The 18,130-nt window shown below is 43.9% G+C and overlaps 1 protein-coding gene across 1 annotated transcript; it reads left to right on the top strand.

Annotated features, from left to right (window-relative positions):
• On the top strand, positions 2,293-8,438 carry ARC (activity regulated cytoskeleton associated protein). Its single transcript, XM_021388739.1, has 3 exons — positions 2,293-5,597; positions 6,130-6,295; positions 6,689-8,438. Exon 1 carries the CDS (start codon positions 2,827-2,829, stop codon positions 4,033-4,035), a length of 1,209 nt encoding a protein of 402 aa, XP_021244414.1. The 5' UTR covers positions 2,293-2,826; the 3' UTR covers positions 4,036-5,597; positions 6,130-6,295; positions 6,689-8,438.

Genomic DNA, 18,130 nt, shown 5'->3' with positions numbered 1-18,130 from the left:
TAAGGAGAAATATTTTCCATCTGAGGACAGGTTGTCCAAAGAGAGCTATCTTATCCCCATCCCTGGGGCTTTCAGGATCTGTCAGGATAAGGCCCTGAACAACCTCATCTGATGCTGAAGTGACTGACCCTACTTGGAACAGGAGGTTGGTCCAGAATCCTCCTGAGGTCCCTTTCAACGTTAATTATCTTGTTTGGACAGGGCTCTCAGACACAGGGTTTGAATTTTGGGTGGACCTGTGTGGAGCCAGGAGTTGGACTCGGTAATCCTGGTTGTTCCCTTCTAACTCAGGATGCTCTGTGATTCTATGATTCTAAGTGACAAAAGATGCCATTCAGCCCCTGATGAATCCTCCCACTCTGAAAACTAAAGGAAAATGAAAGAGAGCTAGGAGGGGCTGGAATACTATTCACTAATATTCTCTTAAGGGTCATTTCTGAGGATCCCAGTTTAAAATCTTTCCAGAGAATAATCTTACTCTAATCCAGAGGTACATAGATTGCATAGAATCTCCCAGTTCCTGTGATATTTTATAGGCAAGACAGGTTTAAGGGCAATTCTCTAGGGTATAGAAATTTCAGAAAAAAAAAAAAAAAAACCCTATTGATCTGTCCCACATCCTCAGATCATCTCATTTTGACCCTCTCTAAACACAAGCACAGTTATACAAACATCTCATGTCCAGGAAAGCCTGGTGAATGTGGAAAAATAAGGAAGACAGATGGCATAGCAGCCTGTCAGTCATACCCCTATTATGATATGTGTGGGATAAAGTGTCATTAGGAGGGTCTGCTGGATTAGGAATCCTGGGTTTCTACCCTCAGACTTTTGTGCCTTTCCCTTCTCACTGGCACCTTAACTCAACCATACAGCCCCAAATAACCCTCCTGTTTACCCCAATAGTCGGAATCATTTGTTCATGTGCCAATACTGCATCATCTGGTAGGGAACAGATGCATTTTCACAGAGCATGTGGATATTGTGGGGAGGGATGTCCTGACCCCTGTCCCTCGTGGCATTCATCCCAACATGCTGTTTAACCACCACCACTTTTCTCCTGGGGGACTTGACCAAATGCATGGGATCACTGAGATCCCCTTTCAGGACCATCACCTGTGCATTTTGCTCTGACCAAAAGAAAACATGTGGCAAGGAGCCAAGGGAGCAGGGACCCATTCTAAGCCTGCCTGGCACACTGCCCACCATCTCGAGCAGAGGCAAGGCACCTCCTCGATGGCAACAAGCTTTAACCCCCTTTTTAGGTAATATTCATGAATCAGCATCCCATTGCCTCCGGTCACTGTCATCAGGAGGGGACGAGAAGCCCCGGATGTCCTCAGAACCTCTCCGGGGAGGTTCCGGCGGGGAACTCTCACGGATTAGGGAATCCTTTATCTTTGGCTTACATAAGTCCCCGGGTCTCCTTTTATGGTTGGCTTTTCCTGCTTTGTCAGGAGCAAAGAACAAATGTAGCTTCATCTGCGCTTGTGGGTTGGCTAACTGATTAAGCATCTGATTCAATCTAAGTACGGAACAGGCTTTTGATGGGTGGATTTAATTTGGTGTAAAAACCAGGATGCCGTCCCCCTCCCTGACTGAATATTCCCAAGATAGCGGTTGGTCTTGTGCAATTAAGCAGTGGGGATGACTCCCACCTGCCAGTGCTTTAGAAAAGTCCAGAGTGCTGCAGTGTGTACTGAAGTGGCTCCTTTGAGTATTTCCCCCTTTTCCTTCCCCCCCTCCTTTTCTTTTCTTTTTGTCTCTCTCGCTCTCCTTTTTTTTTTTTTTTCCCTTGCTGAATTGTCACCATTTCCAAGCATGTGCACTAGGAGTGAGCAGCTCTGTGTGTGTGTGTGTGTGTGTGTGCATGTGAGGGTGTGTGGGGGGACCGTGGGCATCTGCCTTGGTGTGACACACTGAATTCCTCCTCATCTCTCCCTCTGAGAGCCCTGCCAGGAGAAGCATGCTAATGATGACCTTGCTGAGTAAATAGTTGTGGCATGAATAAGTATTTTTCCTGCAATCTGAAAGGCGGAAGGTGCGATTACTCATCCATCTATCCAACTGTCTCCAGCACCTTTCAAGAGCTTCTCGCGTCGAGTCTGGGGGCGTAGGCGAGGGGGTGGGAAGCAAGGGGAGGCTGCCAAGATCTGGGTTGCCACAGACACCGGCCTCGCTTTTCCTCCAATGAATGCTGTGCTGAGAGTGCGAGAGGAGGCAGGGCAACACCCACATGTTGAGCTGTGTGGGGTATAAGTAGATGGAAGTGCCTGGACTAGTGGCAGTTCAGACAGGGAAGAGAAGCGGCTCTTTGCATCTCTACCAAAAGCAATTTTGTCTCGACAACTTTACCGGAGAAGAAATCATCAGGATTTTTTTTTTTTTTTTTTTTGCAGCACTAACAGCTTCCAGCTTCTGTGAGCATCGCTCTGTATTTCAACAAGCGGGGACTCTGCATTGTTCAAGATTCTCAGCTGCAGACGAGCAGGTAGCGGGCACGCGTCTGGGGTCCGAAGCCTTAGCCAACTCCTCTTCTTGTGCTCCTGAAGGATCCTGCCTCTCTCGGGACACCCTGAGCACGTGAGACCGGCATTTCCAGGAGGAGAAATTTGCCTCCAACTCTCTCCGGGATCCACGGGGACTGAACAGCTCGCTCTGTGGTGATATCTGATTTGGTTGTGTTTGTGTCTCAAAGTGCTTTGAGGGGGGTTTAGAAGTCTCTGTGTGTTGTTTGGGAAGTGCTGTGTTGAGGTTTTTAGGAGCAGGCTCTAGGGCCAGGGCTTAAACCCAGTTCTGTCCGTCTTCTGTACTCATACAGTAGGAGCCATGCAGCTGGACAATGTCACTAATGCGGGCATCCACTCCTACCAGGGGCACCGTGGAGTGGCCAACAAGCCCAATGTGATCCTACAGATAGGGAAATGCAGGGCAGAAATGTTGGAGCATGTCAGGAGGACCCACCGGCACCTCCTGTCTGAAGTGTCCAAGCAGGTGGAGCGTGAGCTGAAAGGTTTGCAGAAATCAGTGGGGAAGTTAGAGAATAACTTAGAGGACCATGTGCCAACTGATAATCAGAGATGGAAGAAGTCCATCAAGGCCTGCCTGGCCAGATGTCAGGAAACCATTGCCCATCTGGAGAGATGGGTTAAGAGAGAGATGAATGTTTGGAAGGAGGTCTTTTTTCGTCTGGAGAAGTGGGCGGACCGTCTGGAGTCCATGGGAGGCAAATATTGCCCTGGGGAGCATGGCAAGCAGACCGTGTCGGTTGGGGTCGGAGGCCCAGAGATAAGGCCAAGTGAGGGTGAAATATATGATTATGCCCTTGATATGAGCCAAATGTATGCACTGACCCCTGCACCTGGGGAGGTGCCCAGCATCCCCCATGATTCCTACCAGTGGGTCTCTGTGTCAGAGGATGCTCCAGCATCCCCAGTGGAGACTCAGATCTTTGAGGATCCCCATGAGTTTCTGAGCCACTTGGAGGAGTACTTGAAGCAGGTGGGTGGAACAGAGGAGTACTGGCTGTCTCAGATCCAAAACCATATGAACGGTCCAGCTAAAAAGTGGTGGGAGTACAAGCAGGACTCTGTCAAGAACTGGGTTGAGTTCAAGAAAGAGTTCCTGCAGTACAGTGAGGGGACTCTGACAAGGGATGCTATCAAAAGAGAGCTGGATCTACCCCAGAAAGAGGGAGAGCCCCTGGACCAGTTTCTCTGGCGCAAGAGAGACCTGTATCAGACCCTCTATGTTGATGCAGATGAGGAAGAGATTATTCAGTATGTGGTAGGAACCCTCCAGCCCAAACTGAAGCGCTTCTTGAGCTATCCCTTGCCCAAAACCTTAGAGCAGCTGATTCAGAGAGGGAAGGAAGTTCAAGGCAATATGGACCACTCGGAAGAGCCCAGCCCTCAGAGGACCCCTGAGATTCAGTCAGGGGACTCTGTAGAGAGCGTGCCTCCCTCCACCACTGCCAGTCCTGTGCCAAGCAATGGGACACAACCCGAGCCCCCTAGCCCACCAGCTACTGTCATATGAGCTAGCTGGATGGAGACGGCAATCTGGGTTACATGAAAGGGAGAAAGGGGCATATTTAGGAAGCTTCTGCTCAAAGAGAGGTTCCAGCTGAGACATGACATGAGGTGTGCTCAGTCCAACAGCCCATAGCAAAGGAATTAACTTTGCTTGTGGGGGGAGGGTGGTGAAGGGGGAGAGGCACCTTAGGATGTGGTTGCCCACCTCACTTGAGCCACACAATCCAGTGGTGCTGGAGATGCTACTTGCACCACAGCAGGGAATGGACTATTTTATAAGACCCATGACAAGAAACTAGAGACAATTCCCCAAATTCAGAAGCAGTTGCTTGGCACTGGCGGCTTTCAAGGACTTCATACGAGCGCAGCTATTGGCTGAGGGTTCCTACCCATCTGGATCTCTTCTCCTTCTCCCCTCCCTCGTCTGAAGAGGTATCCTTGTTCTGAGAGGACGTCCTTCTTTTGACCCTTGCCCATTTCTAGTTTACCACTGGGCTTCTGTTTACTTGACAATCTCCTATTCTATCTTAATCAAAAAGAGTAAGGGATTTTTTATTTTTTAAAATTTGTTTATTTAAGGAGAAATCCTATAACATCATGAAGTGAAAACTTTAAGAATCTGGATAATTTTTAGTGGTTTTAATTCTACTGCACCTAACACCTGCTTTAGTGCTTTTGCTCCCAAGAGGACAGTTTACTCTTTATCTTAGTTTCTGTTCACTCAAATCAAGGTCACTGCAGTGCAGAAGCAAATTTCATCCTTTCTCTGCACATTACACTGTGCATTCAGCAGTAAATAGAGTTTCAGATTAAATTCTGAGTTCATTTATTGAAAGGAGAATGTGTCTCCCTTCAGAGAAGAGAGAGTGTCAAGGTGGAGAGAGAAAACACTAGAGAGATTTTTAGGGGATGGGGAGGGGGGTATGGGAAATAAATTCTTATATTTTGAATGAAACAAACAAACACATCCTAAATCCAGAGCAAAATATCCCCAGAGCAGCAAATCATGTCCATGCTGATGTGTGGAGACAACGGGAACTTTTGCCATATAAAAGCAAAACAAAGTGAAAAGAGGAGTTGTGTGTCCCAGCACAGGCTCAACCTGTGCATCATAAAGAACTTCTGCTTTAACAGACAGACTCAAAATACTCTTGGAAAGTCTAGCACCTCTGTCCTGGAGCACCTGAGGACAAAGCATTGTTTGCTCACACAGAACTTCTACAACAATCCCTTTGTCATGGATGGAGACAGGTTTGGACTTGGTGACATTTTCCATGTTGAGACAGTAATGCTCAGCCTTCACCTTGCTTTGACTGATGCCTGATGATAGGAATTAGAGATGAAATTGCTGTGAGAATGATGAAATTTGGCTCTTTGAAGCTTCTCAAGGTGGGACTCATCTTGAGCATCATCTGCATTCATCACCAGACCAAATAAGAAACATCTCTGCGAGGAGATACAGCAGGGATGCAGCAACAGGAGTGTCCCTGGGATGTTCCTGGCACTGCAACATCAGCAATAGTGGCTTGGAAGACCTTTGGCTTGCTTCCTTCCAAGAGGCTGAAGGTAGGACAACTTTCTAACATTGTTCTGTCTGCACTCCTTAGACCTAAGTTAGCCTGTCCAGTGGTAGCCTTACACTGGGATAAATGGGACATAGAGCACTATAGATGGCAGGCTGGAGCTTGGAAGAAAAGAAGGGAGGGACAACCAGAGGGAAATAAAGGACAGTGAAAAGGAAGTTTCCAAACACAACAGTATCTTACACATTCCTATTAATATGGGGAGGGGGTGGGAAGGATCTGCCCAATGAAGTTCTGGGCTTGAGTGCCCAGCTGGGACAACATGTCACAGGTCCATGCACAGCCCAAAGTGGATGCATATCTGTTCTGCACATTTGCCTAGATGTGAGTCTGCGTTAGAAGGAGTGAGGGCTCTCTTCTCACTTGTTTAGAGTGAGTTAGTCTGCAGTGGCTGTGTCTGCAGAGAGAAATGAGCAGTTCTCACTAATGACCTGGAATGGGTGGTGGAGGAGTGGGTGTCACTGCTGAGGATGAGCTGGCCATGCATTACAAGCGTTATCTTCTCTTGATTACAGTGACTCATTCAGATCCTCCTCTGAGAAAAAAAATCACAGTGCTCGAGACTTGGAAGGAAAGCCAAAGGGAAAAGACTTCAAAACCAATGATTCAACATGGGATCTGCTGCCAGGATCCCCAGCCACCCGGTGCCAGATCCGCTGTCTGAATGAAAGCCTGGCACAGGTAATTACCTCTCCTTTTATCCTTATAGGCCTTTCTTAGCATCTTCATACCTTTTCTCAAGATACTGAATAGCCCAGGTGCAAATATCCGTGCTAGTCTTGGGACCTCAGACCTAATAGTCACAATGGTCTATCACCACCAGATAATGGGATTTCAGCTGCTTGATTTGGGAACACAAGCATCAGTTCCAGTGATTAATGCCCTGGGAGTGGTGTCTGTCCTGCCTTCCTTTGCAATGGACCACTGGAAAATGCTTAAACTGAAATGCCTAATGGGATTTCCAGCCCTTGAGCCCCTGGTGGGCACAGCTGAATATTAACCCATCTCCTGAGAAATCCCTTGCACTCACCACTTCGGAAATCTAACCTGAGCTGTGTCATTTTTTTCTTTTAGAGCTTCCTGCTGCTGTTACTGAGTTTCCTCCTCTGTGCCCAAGAGTCCTGTCTTCCCAGGTGAGAAGCAAGCACTGCTAGAAGACAGAGGGCAAAGTGTGCACCAAAGAGCCTCCCATGCAGTGCAATGCCATACTCAAGATGCTGAGAGCCTGAGTGAAAGGTGGAGCCACTTCCAACAGGATGAAGGAAGGGCTGAGCTGGTCCAGCTAGTCCAAGTGCAGGAGAAAGTGTTGAGAAAGAGAAACCAAGAGGCAGAACAAAAGAGCCAAATCTGGGCCTTGAGGACAGCAAGGATGCTGGACTTGTAGTGACTGTCTGTTGAGATGATACCATACCTCTGCCATCTGGGGCCACTGAGAAATCTTCACTGGATTATCAGTTAGAAAAAAACTTTCCTGATTAACTTTGCCAAATGACTGACCCTACACAGGCTACGAACCCTCCATGCTCTCAAGGCTGTGACTCATTTTTCCTGAGTTGAGGGTCGCTTCATTTCATGCGGGTATCAGTTTTCAAACCTCAAACAGCTCTGGAGGTTCGGAGAAGCATCCTGGGGTTCAGATGCTTGTCTGAACTGCTTGAGTTTGCACAACAGGGCCAGCTGTCTTGCCAAAAGGGACTTTCTTGTGAAACAGCAGGCACTTCCTGGATCTGCATGGGCCAGAGTTACTGCAAGAACCAGGGTTCTTGTGCTGGCTTTGGTGTGGCTGCTTCCATCCAGACCCAGGGAGTGCAAAAGGTGCATGAAAAACAATATGTGAATTGAACCAAGCCTTTTTGCAAGACAGTTTTGGTTCACATCTCATTTGAAAGGATCCAGTTGGTTCCTCTCTCTTCCAGAGCCAACTGTCCTGGGTATGCATGTGTGCGTGTCAGTGCGGGAGTGTGTGTTTTGAGTGAAAAAATCTACTTAACCAAATTCTGGGTTGTTTTGTTGTGTTTAAAGTAAGCCAATGGAACTTCATATGTGCATTCCAACACTGCTCAACAAACATGTCCAGGACTAGAAAAAGATGTGAGAACATGTAAAAGTCAACTTGATAGGCATCATCCCTTGGTCAAAATGAAGTTTGATTTTGAGGTGCTTAATTTCCACTGTCCCTCTCAAGGGACCTAACTGCCTCAATAGGCATTTTCTACATCCGTAGACTTTCCAATGAATTAGCCTACCTGTGCTACTTGATTTGGTCCTGAGCTTTATACATTTTCAGCTGACTTTGTGGAATGTGCACAAGTGAATATCCTTGGCTGATTTTATTTCAGTTATTGCTCCTAGCTGACTGGAGCTTTACTTGTAGCACCCTGGTTTATATTACCAGCTTCTCCAGGAAGGACTGGTAGGTTGTTTTTCTGGGGCGAAGTCACGTGAATGAAGAAGTGTGTATGTGTTGTGCCTGTGAAACTTTAGCGAATTTCAACTACTGGATTTTTGTTCCTTAGGCAATTTTACATCTGATTCTGACAAAACTACCTTAGAGTTTTTATTTTTACTAGAAATATTATTAATTCAAACAACCTTGTACAAAAGGCAAACACATTGAATCACTGCAGGTTATAGGGGTTGAAGCCAAAGGTCTTTGTAAGCCGACATCACTTGTCCTGACTGTATCAGACAGCTTATTCCTCACGTGTTATGTTGGAGTTACAAGATCACACCAAACCACTAGAACCTGTCAATAGAATAGTGCTACACTTTATTTGCTATTGTAGCAAAGCCTTTTGTAGATTTATACAATAAAACTTTGAAATACCTGCTTCAAATGCTTTGTGCCTTGTTTTCTTATCTTTCTTCCTCGGTTCATGGGATACTCGAGTATTTATTGCTCTCTGAAAATGTAGTCTTGTCAGTCATCTGGGCTTATTTGAGTCATAAATCTTACTTATCAGCAAGATTAGATAACTGACATAGAAATTGAATGTACCAGGTCTTTTGAGAAGAGAGTTTAGATGTGGATAGGGAAGGAGGTGTTTTAATTGTTTTATTTAGCCTCTCATATTGGGTCTCGTGGCCCAGGAGGCTGGGAGACATGGGACTGTGGATTGTGCAGGCTCTTTTTGAGTACAGCAAAGAGAAAGTTGACTGAAACAGAAGGCAATCACATCTACCCACGACTGAGAAGTAATTTGCATGGATGAGCTGAGGCAAGTCAGGACAAAGTAAAGAGGCTGCTAGGCCTGAATTAACTCTACCTGATATTTAAAAGGACTTCAGCAGTCAGAGTAGCCAGCACTCAACAGCACAGATATCCAGGAGCTGCTATTAGACTACTGCTTTGCAACTTGATGTATTCCTCTACATCAGGGATATTCTCCATTCTCTGGTTTCATTACATGTAAAATACCTCCAAGTCATCAGGACTGAGGGAAGGGAACAGGTCATGGGAAATAGCTCAGAGAGTTTTAAACATATTTCTGCAATAGGCTAAGTTCAAAGATCTGGCCCCAAAGACCTTCATGGCATGGGACATTGCCAAATGCATGTCCCTGATATTCCCTTTGGTGGAAAGGCAGGATATGGCCTGATGGCCAAAGATCCCTAGATGCCAATGGGTAACCCTCGTGTCTTCTGCTATTTACAGATCATTCAAACACAAACTCAAGTGTGAGAAAGGGGAGTGGTCACATCACCAAGCTGCTAGAGTTTGAGGAGAATTTGAACAATGCTCTCAGACATAGTTTGAATTTTGAGTGGTCCTATGTGGAGCTGTGAGTTGGACTTAATGACCCTGACGTGTCCCTTCCAACTCAGAGGTTCTACAATTCTATGGAATTTTGAAGATGTAATTTGGATCCACAGCTTAAGCTCCACCTTTGTGCTCCTAGCAATAGAAAAGAGGTGAAAAACAGCCATTGAGGGGTCAGATCAGCAACAGAGTGAAGACAAAGTCATCCCATGCTGGGAGAGCATTGGAGGAAACTGGGCAGGAGAAGAAGGTTAGACTTCACATGGTCTATGGGCATGGCCAAAGGGCTGGATCTACTGCAAGGATCAATGCTACATACCTCTCAAGAATGAAAGCCAGGAGCAGTTCAGCTGGAGATGCTGATCTCTTCCAGCAGAGGGGGGCAGAACTCCACTGTGCACTGTGGGAATTAAAACTAAAAACCGTTATAAAAGAGAAAAATCATTCTTGTTATCCTTCATCCTCACCTGGCAAACTCACACAGCTTCAACAATACAAGATATATGGCTGCTTTGGTGGAGGATGTCTAAGGGCAAGAAGGGAGAAATCAAGGACAATTAATGGTGGTAAGGAGGGCTGATGGCCAAGGTGCAGTGGAAGAATTTGCAAGCGATGGGAGTACCCTGCCAAAGGAGGTGAGAAAGGTGGATGAGGCTGGGGAATGCCTGACAGTACCAGATGAATTTTGTTGCAGATCTTTATGGATTTGAATCCAATAGTTGTTATTTATTTTCTTTCTGACATCTCTAGCTTAAAATCTCTAGAGATTCATTGAGCTCACATCTTCATTTACTGAAGAAATACCTTATCAGTGCTCCTGGATTCATCAGCAGGGAGTCACCTGGAACAGATATAGCCCAGCAATAGATTACCTGCCTCAAGCTAGTGGAAATCCCCTCCAAAATCAAAGTGGGAACACCCCACATCCTGTGTTTTCTGGGGCATGCAGAGATACTCAGACTCCTCTTCTGGTTGAGAATGAATGTGAGGTCACACATACACAGAACTGATAAGAAGTCATTGATTCATGCATATTTGATTTTTCTTCTTCTTTTTTCCTTTCTCTTTTTCTGTTTCTTTTTCCTTCCTTTTCCTTCCTTTTTCTTTTTCTTTTTTTCTTTCTCTTTTTCTTCCTTTCCTATTCCTTTTTCTTTTCTTATCCTTATTCCTTTTTCTACTTTTTCCTTTTCCTTTTTCTCTTTTTTCTTTCCTTTCCCTTTCCCTTTCCATTTCCCTTTTCCTTTTTTTTCCCTCACTCACTCTTCATCAGAGCTTTTTTTAAGGCAGCTAAAAGAAAGTTGTGAAAGGGACTTTCTCAGAGTATAGCATTCACATATGAAATGTGTTCTCCCATTTTTCTCCTTTCTCTCCTTTTATTTTTGATCAAAGTGATTGCACCGGTCAGTCATGTAAATCATATTTATTGACTCCTCTGGCAGACATATGTTTATGCACAGCTTAACTGCTTCCCTAGAGCCACTTTTTTCCAGCAAAGCAATGTGTAATTAGGGAGGCTGTGAAATTTTTCTTATTGACACAATCTGCTGTAATGGCTCCACTTTCCATGTCAATATGATGCTCTGAAGCTCTAGGCACTCACTGTGATCATGCATTTGGACATTATTTTAAAACTATTCCCACAGCTACTACAAGCAGGCATTAAAGGCAGGTTACATGCTTTCTACAACCAATATCTAATAATCAAACACAGAAAGGTGGATTGCTAGGTGAAAAATTGGGTTCAATTCAGCAACAGTTTTGGATGATAAATGCAAGTGATAATTACTCAGGAGACAACCATTTTTATTACTTTTTAGCCTATGTTTCTGAAACTGAGTAAGCAGAGTAAATGTCTCTTTCCATCATTTCCCTTGCAAGTTTAATACCTTTCAACCTGTGCGATTACATCACACACAAGCAAAGGTTCACAAAGTCAATAAATGCCTATATTTGTGGCACTGAGAGACATGGGTTTGTGGGCATGGTGGTGATGGGTTGATGGTTTTACTAGATGATCTTAGTGGTCTTTTCCAACTTTAATGACTTTGTAATTCTATTCTGTTATTCTGTATGTTTCTTATATAGATTTGCTGAACAGAAGACAGTTATGCCATTGCTCTCACATGGGCACAGGCAATATGATGTATCAGAGAACACAAACAAAAGCCTAAATTCCATAGAAAATCAGAACTCATTAAGACCTGAACCTTATAGACTTACTTGTTGGAATAAGTGTGATTGCTCTTGATTCTTTTTTTTTTTCCCTAAAGGAATAGCATCATCTTTTTCAAAATAAACCTTTTTGACTTTTTGTTCCTAAACATCACTACTTACAAACTGACTTCAAACTGAAAAAAAAATAACAAAAGAAAGAAAAAAATAAAAAGGGAAAGGTTAGAATACTCATCACCAAAAGGGTTTTGTTACAGGACTCAGAGGCATATGCTATTTTTTTTTTTCATCTCCAGCTTCATCCATTAATTGATTTGGAAGATTTCTCCTCTGAATGCAGCTTTCTCCATTTTATGCACTCCTTATTTGACTGCTGAACTTACAAGACCTCCACTGTTTCTCTCATTGCCAAAAATACTTGCCGTGTGCTTCTATGCTGCACACCTCAATGAGGCAGAGTTTTCTGAAGATTCTATGAGCAGCATGAAACCCTTACCTCAAGTGAATTCCTTACCACAACATAGATGATGAATGATCCTTCTTTGTATCCATATCCTTCCTGAGCTAGGGGCCCCAGGCTTGTATGCAGCACTCCAGATGAGGTCTCTCAAGGGTAGAGTTTAGGGGGACAATCCCCTCCCTCTGCCTGCTGCCACCCCTCTTCTGATGAAGCTTAGGATACTGTTGGCCTTCCAGGCTCCAAGAGCACACTGCTGGCTCATGTCCAGCTTTTTGTCCACCAGAACCCCCAAGTCCTTCTCTACATGGCTGCTCTTAATAATTTATTCTCCCAGTCTGTACATATATCTGGGATTTCCCCGACCCAAGTGTAACACCTTGCAGTTGGCCTTCTTCAACTTCCTTATGTTCATGTGGGCCCAATTTTCCAGCCTGCCCAGGTCCATTTGAATAGTATTCCTTCCTTCTGTTGTGTTAATTGCATCACTCAGCTTAGTGTCATCAGCAAACTTGCTGAGGGTGCACTCAATCCCACAATCTAGGTCACTGATAAAGATGCTGAACAACACTGGTCCCAAGATTGGCCCCTGGAGGACACCACTTTTGACCACCATCAGCTTGGACATAGAGCCATTGTCCACAATCCTCTAACTGTGACCTTCCAAACAATTCTTTATCCATTGACTAATCCGCTCTTCAAATCCCTCTCTCTCCAACTTAGAGATAAGGATGTGATGTGGGACAATATCAAAGACCTTGCAGAAGTCCAGGTAGATGACAGCACTTGCTCTTCTGTTGGCTACTAATGCTGTCACTCTAGCACTCCCACCGGGTTCTTTCACTAGCCATCAGGGTAATCTGAAAGCAGACTTTCTAGATGGCGTAAGGGTTCCTTTAGCACTCCTCTGATGAGAGTGGTAGGGATTTTATGTACCAGAAAGAGGAAATCCTGGGGTTATTCCCTCCCTGTTCACCAAGCTAATTGTCTCCTGGACTTCTACAGCCTAAAGCAGTCAACTTTCTGCCCTAATCCCCATAGCTCCACAGACCTCTCAGGTCCCTGATAGCCCCTAGACCTAATGAGAAAAACTGGCTCACTTCCAGTCAGTGCCACATCCCAAAACACGCTGTCCAGACTTTCAATAGCATGCTGTGCAAAGAGTCCCAGTGAAGACACCTGGGATACCTGGGATATGGTGTCCTCCTATTTTTCCTTGGAAGGTAGTTGTACTAAAGTGGAGAGAGTGATTTACAAAATGTCTAAGAGAAATTAAATAATGATTACAGACACCTTAGAGTCCCCATTGAGATATCACTCATATTGCATACGTCAGCCTATATCGCCATCACAGATATCATTCTCATTTATACGTGGAGAAACAGAGGCATGGTGATTAATTATTTACCAGTGTTAGAAACAGACGACAGTGTAGGATTTTTCATTAGCATTTTGTACTTTCACTGATCAGGTAATAGTTTTCTCTGCAATCACTATCACTTGTTTCTCATGGCCATTTAAGGAACCTAAAACTCCTTGGAATCAAGTAGAAACTAGACCCTAATTTATCATGTTCCAAATGCCCTTAACTCTGAGATCTCCTCTACACAGACACTTGCAGAAAATAAAAACCGAACTCAGTAAAGGCACTGTGTAGGAAACTACTTGGAAGACTTTAAGCCCTGTAGCTTCAAATCTTGTTCAGAATTAAGCTGATCTTTATGCATTGCAGCTCACTTCCCTTTGCCTTGATCAGACAGGCTGGCCTGAAAGTGAATGAAGCTTCACTAAATTAACATCTCTTGACCTTTATGAGGTTTGTTCACATCACATTGGACCACACTGTTACCTTCTCTCTCACTTTCCCACCAATGGGCAGACTCATGGTTGCCTCTCTATGACAAGAGCACAAAAATCTTCTCAGGTTCTGCTTTGCCCAGAGCATCTGGGGCATCATAGATATTACAAATTCCATACAGAATCAACCTTTGACCAGCAGGCACACACAGACTGATGCAATGATGTATGTACAATTCAGGCACCTGGAACAGCAGACAATGTTCTTAAAAATCCAGTGAAATAATTTTACTGTAGGCTTTTTATACGGGGTATCAGATTTGAACAGCTGGTAAATGTCATTTTGTAGAATATGTCACACATCATCTATCAAGAACATGAAAATCCACTTTATTTTTTCCTGGCAATTTTCACTACTTTTTGTTGCTTTTACTTTAAATCAAACTAGTTAAAGGGAGCCTTTCAGCAGCCACTGGGCCAAGCTAGATGACCCAGAGGAGACCATGAAAAATCTCTGCAGAACAGAAACACATTGGCAAAGCTGTTTCACCTGGAAACAGCTGGAAAACTGGGATAATTGTTACCTATATCAGCAGAAATCGCTGTTTGGCAACACTTCTTGCACAAGAGTAGAATTGTTTTCGTTGTAAACATGCAGTGTGAAACAGGGCTTGGAAGCAACAAAAACAAACAGGAAGAGTCTGCCTTGTTTAAAGAAAGAATTCCCCATTTTACACATACATGTCACCCAATGATGTCTTTTCAGAGACAAAGTGTTGAATGTCCAAAACCAGCACCACACTGGGGCAATGAGACCAGAGCTAGGCTCGTTTGCCAACCGAGAGAAAAACAGCTTCACGCAACGGCACCAATTAATCCTAAACCCTGCAGTGCATTCAGGGTAGAGAATAACATCACCTTGCCTGGCCCCTTGTACACTGTCGTGTCTTTGGGAAATCACATTTTCCCGCTTTTGTGGAAAACCCTTCCAAGACTACCCACAACTCATGAACTTGTATTCCTTTGCAATTCTGATCACCAGAAGCAATCAAGCACCTTTGTTTTTTTTTTTTCCTCCTACTCAACCTTTCTTTTTTCTACTATTCAGAGTGCAAAATAACCATTTCCCTGTGGTTTTAGCTGGTTGCTGAAATAAAGATGCAGCCACAGACTCTGGAACTATCAAGCCAGTGCCTTTTCCATGGCATGGAAGAAACTTAATAATAAAATAATAATAACAACACTAAAAATATATATAAATAAAATAAGGGAATCCTGAAAAACTCAGTCCTCTGTCACAAGGCATTCATAAGCATTCAGAACTTGTTTCTATGCTGCTGAGGCTCTACATCTCAGTAGGTAGAAGGTGTCAATCAGGATTTTTGCTGCTGAATGCAGGGACCTAAATCTCTATGGAAACGAGACAGAGGTGACGGTGACTACAGAGAAGCATTCTGCATAGATTCCCATCCCGACAGTTTACATTTGCTTAAGGTATGAATAATGCTAAAAAAGACAAAAAATGATTTAGTTTCCTTGGTCCTGTTTCACTTTTCCTCTACCCTCTAACATCTCTCAAGGAACTATAACCTTTAACTAGTTTTACTTGTTTACTACCATGTTATCAATGACTAAATTTTTGATGCAGGTGGAAAATCAATCTAATGAGTTTCCATCTATATAGGATGTCAGGATATAATGCAGATTTGCAGCCTTCCAGGATGGATTTCATTCTCTACGACTCTCTGAAAGGAGGCTGCAGCAAGGTGGAGGTCGGCTTTTTCTCCCAGGTAGCAGTGATAGGATGAGAAGTAATGGCCTCAAGATGCACCGGGAGAGGTTCAGGTTGGATATTAGGAAACGTTTCTTCTCTGAAAGAGTAGTAATGCATTGGAATAGGCAGCCCAGGTTGTTGGTGGAGTAACCATCCCTGGAGTTGTTCAAGAAATGGGTAGACCATGGTTAGTGAGCATAGTGGGGATGGGCTGACAGTTGGACTAAATGATCTTAGTGGCCTTTTCCAACCTTAATGATACTTTGATTCTATGATTCTATGATTTATGAATGGAGACACAAGCAGACAGGATGCTGCTCAATAGGTGTGTGCTTTCCCTTTCTCTTTTGTTGCTGTATTGCTTGTTTTTGGGTTAAAGAAGGAGAAAAAATGGTGAGCTATTCATCCTCCTGACTGGATCTAAGGAGGTGAATGGATGTATTCATAACTAGAAAAAGGTCTGTGTCTGCCCTTGTGGAATCTGGGATCTGAAATGGAGCTTGGCCATGCATGGATTTGAAAGGTTAGAGATATAGCTTCTAATTATACAGCTCTGTACTGTACAACAGTAAATATGTGGGAAGGGACAGTGGAGTGCAAAGGGGCCATGAAATAGATACAGCAATGGTCCAAGCATCAGATGTAACAAACTTGCTATATATAAAAAGCAGCATGACATGGCTATGACAGTCATTCAGTGAAGGCAAAGGGGACTGTCTCCTAGGAACCTTGGCTCTGGCCCCTCACAGACTCAGTGAGTCTCTGCCTAAACATATTAAAAGTCAAGCAGGAGCTGTCAAGTCCTGGAGTAGTGGTTTAATAAGGATTTCAGTAGGGAGTTAATAAGGGTTTCAGTAGGAAATGTCAAGAATGACTCTGAGTATGAATCTTGCTGCTCCCTGGGCCTGGAAACACAGGGACCACACAATGAGTCATGACCCATCTCCTGCTCAAACCGGCAATGGCTTTCCTGTAGCTCATCCCATGCGGTGAGAAGAAAGGTGGGTACCTACTTATTTGCTATGCTGTCTTCTGCAAGAGGAATGAGTGCCAGATGTTTTCCGTTACTAACTTTAGAGCCTGGGAACCTCTGCTTCACTCACTGGGGGGTCTCACAGCCATAAAGAATTACAGGATCACGTTGCCCACTTGCTTTAGGAGAACATAATCTGCTTGTGTGTGTGGAACTCACGGGTCGTGTTTTACATCATTATAAAAGCTTTTTTAGTGGTGGAGACATCATTCCTTCAGCTCTCACAGATCTGCAGCTTACTGCCGAAACATCTGGAAGCATCAGCTCTAGCTTTGGATAGTACATGACCACAACTTGCAAGCAAATTATTTTTTTGCAATAGCTAATGTCCTTTTAGAGATAAAAATGGACCTCAGAGAGTAAGTTTCTACCTCTTTAATGTTGAATTTCACTGTGAGTGTTATATCACTGCAGAGGACCACCGCTGAAGAAACTTCCACAGCTTCCAGCTGCATCTGCTCTCTGCACAATTCAAGAATGATTTTTCTTTCTGTATCTTTGCTTTGACTGTTTTTCTGAACACCAAAGCTGGATTTTCATTGAACAATGAAGAGGGCAGACGTCTGATAGGGGTGAGATCAAATGTTCACAAGGGAATTATCTGTACCTCAGGCCACTTAAAATAATATAAAGGCCAACTCATCCATCAGGCAGGACACTGCAGGGAATGCAATGGACATGAATGAGTTGAGGAACTAATTAGATCTGATTGCTTCCATGGCTGCTGTTGCTAAGGAGACTGCTTCCTTGGCATCTGCAGGATGAGCACTCCCTTACCATTAACTTCTTTAGAAATTAGGCTCTCAGGTACTAAGTGATGAGAGGAATAAAAAATAGAACCAGAATTTTAAAAGGGAAAATACCCATAGAGTATTCTGTTCAAACAAGCAAACAAACCTGGAGCTCTTTTCACTCACTTGCACTTAAGTGGTGTTTCCCACTTTGATGCTGCTGTCATGTGATGGAGTCTCTGAGTCAAGATGTAGAGTGAGAACAATGAAGAGAGATACTGGACTGCTCTCTGCCTTTCTTCTTCATGCAATAGATGTATGGCTCAGTAGCTGAGCTACTTGCATTCAGATGGAGTCCATGGTATTCCTGCTCTTCCCTACTTCTCTCAGCCCTGATCTACACAGGAGCTAAGGAAAATAAGTTCTCTACGCATTCATCCTCTGCTCCAGTGAATTCCAGGGCCATACACACAGCAATAAAAAGATTCACAGTGCGTGAAACAAGCCTTGGCTCAAGGCTGCACTTCTTCAGATCTCTATAGAAGAGGTGATTACATTGTTATAGGTGTCAGACAGGTTTAGTAGGCATGGTGGGAATGGGTTGATGTTTGGACTTGATGATCTTAGTGGTCTTTTCCAACCTCAATGATTCTATGATTCTATGATTACTATAACAACCCAAGACTAAGCTGAGATATAGTAGAAGTATGGGGGAACTGGCTACAGTAGATGAAACAACATAACTGTAAAGAAGTTACTTAGGAGTACTTGAAATTACTTAAAATTGCACTA

The sequence above is a fragment of the Numida meleagris genome, chromosome 2 (genome assembly GCF_002078875.1).
Source record: "Numida meleagris isolate 19003 breed g44 Domestic line chromosome 2, NumMel1.0, whole genome shotgun sequence".
In the NCBI taxonomy this organism is placed as follows: domain Eukaryota; kingdom Metazoa; phylum Chordata; class Aves; order Galliformes; family Numididae; genus Numida; species Numida meleagris.
This window is presented reverse-complemented; position numbering and strand designations above follow the sequence as displayed.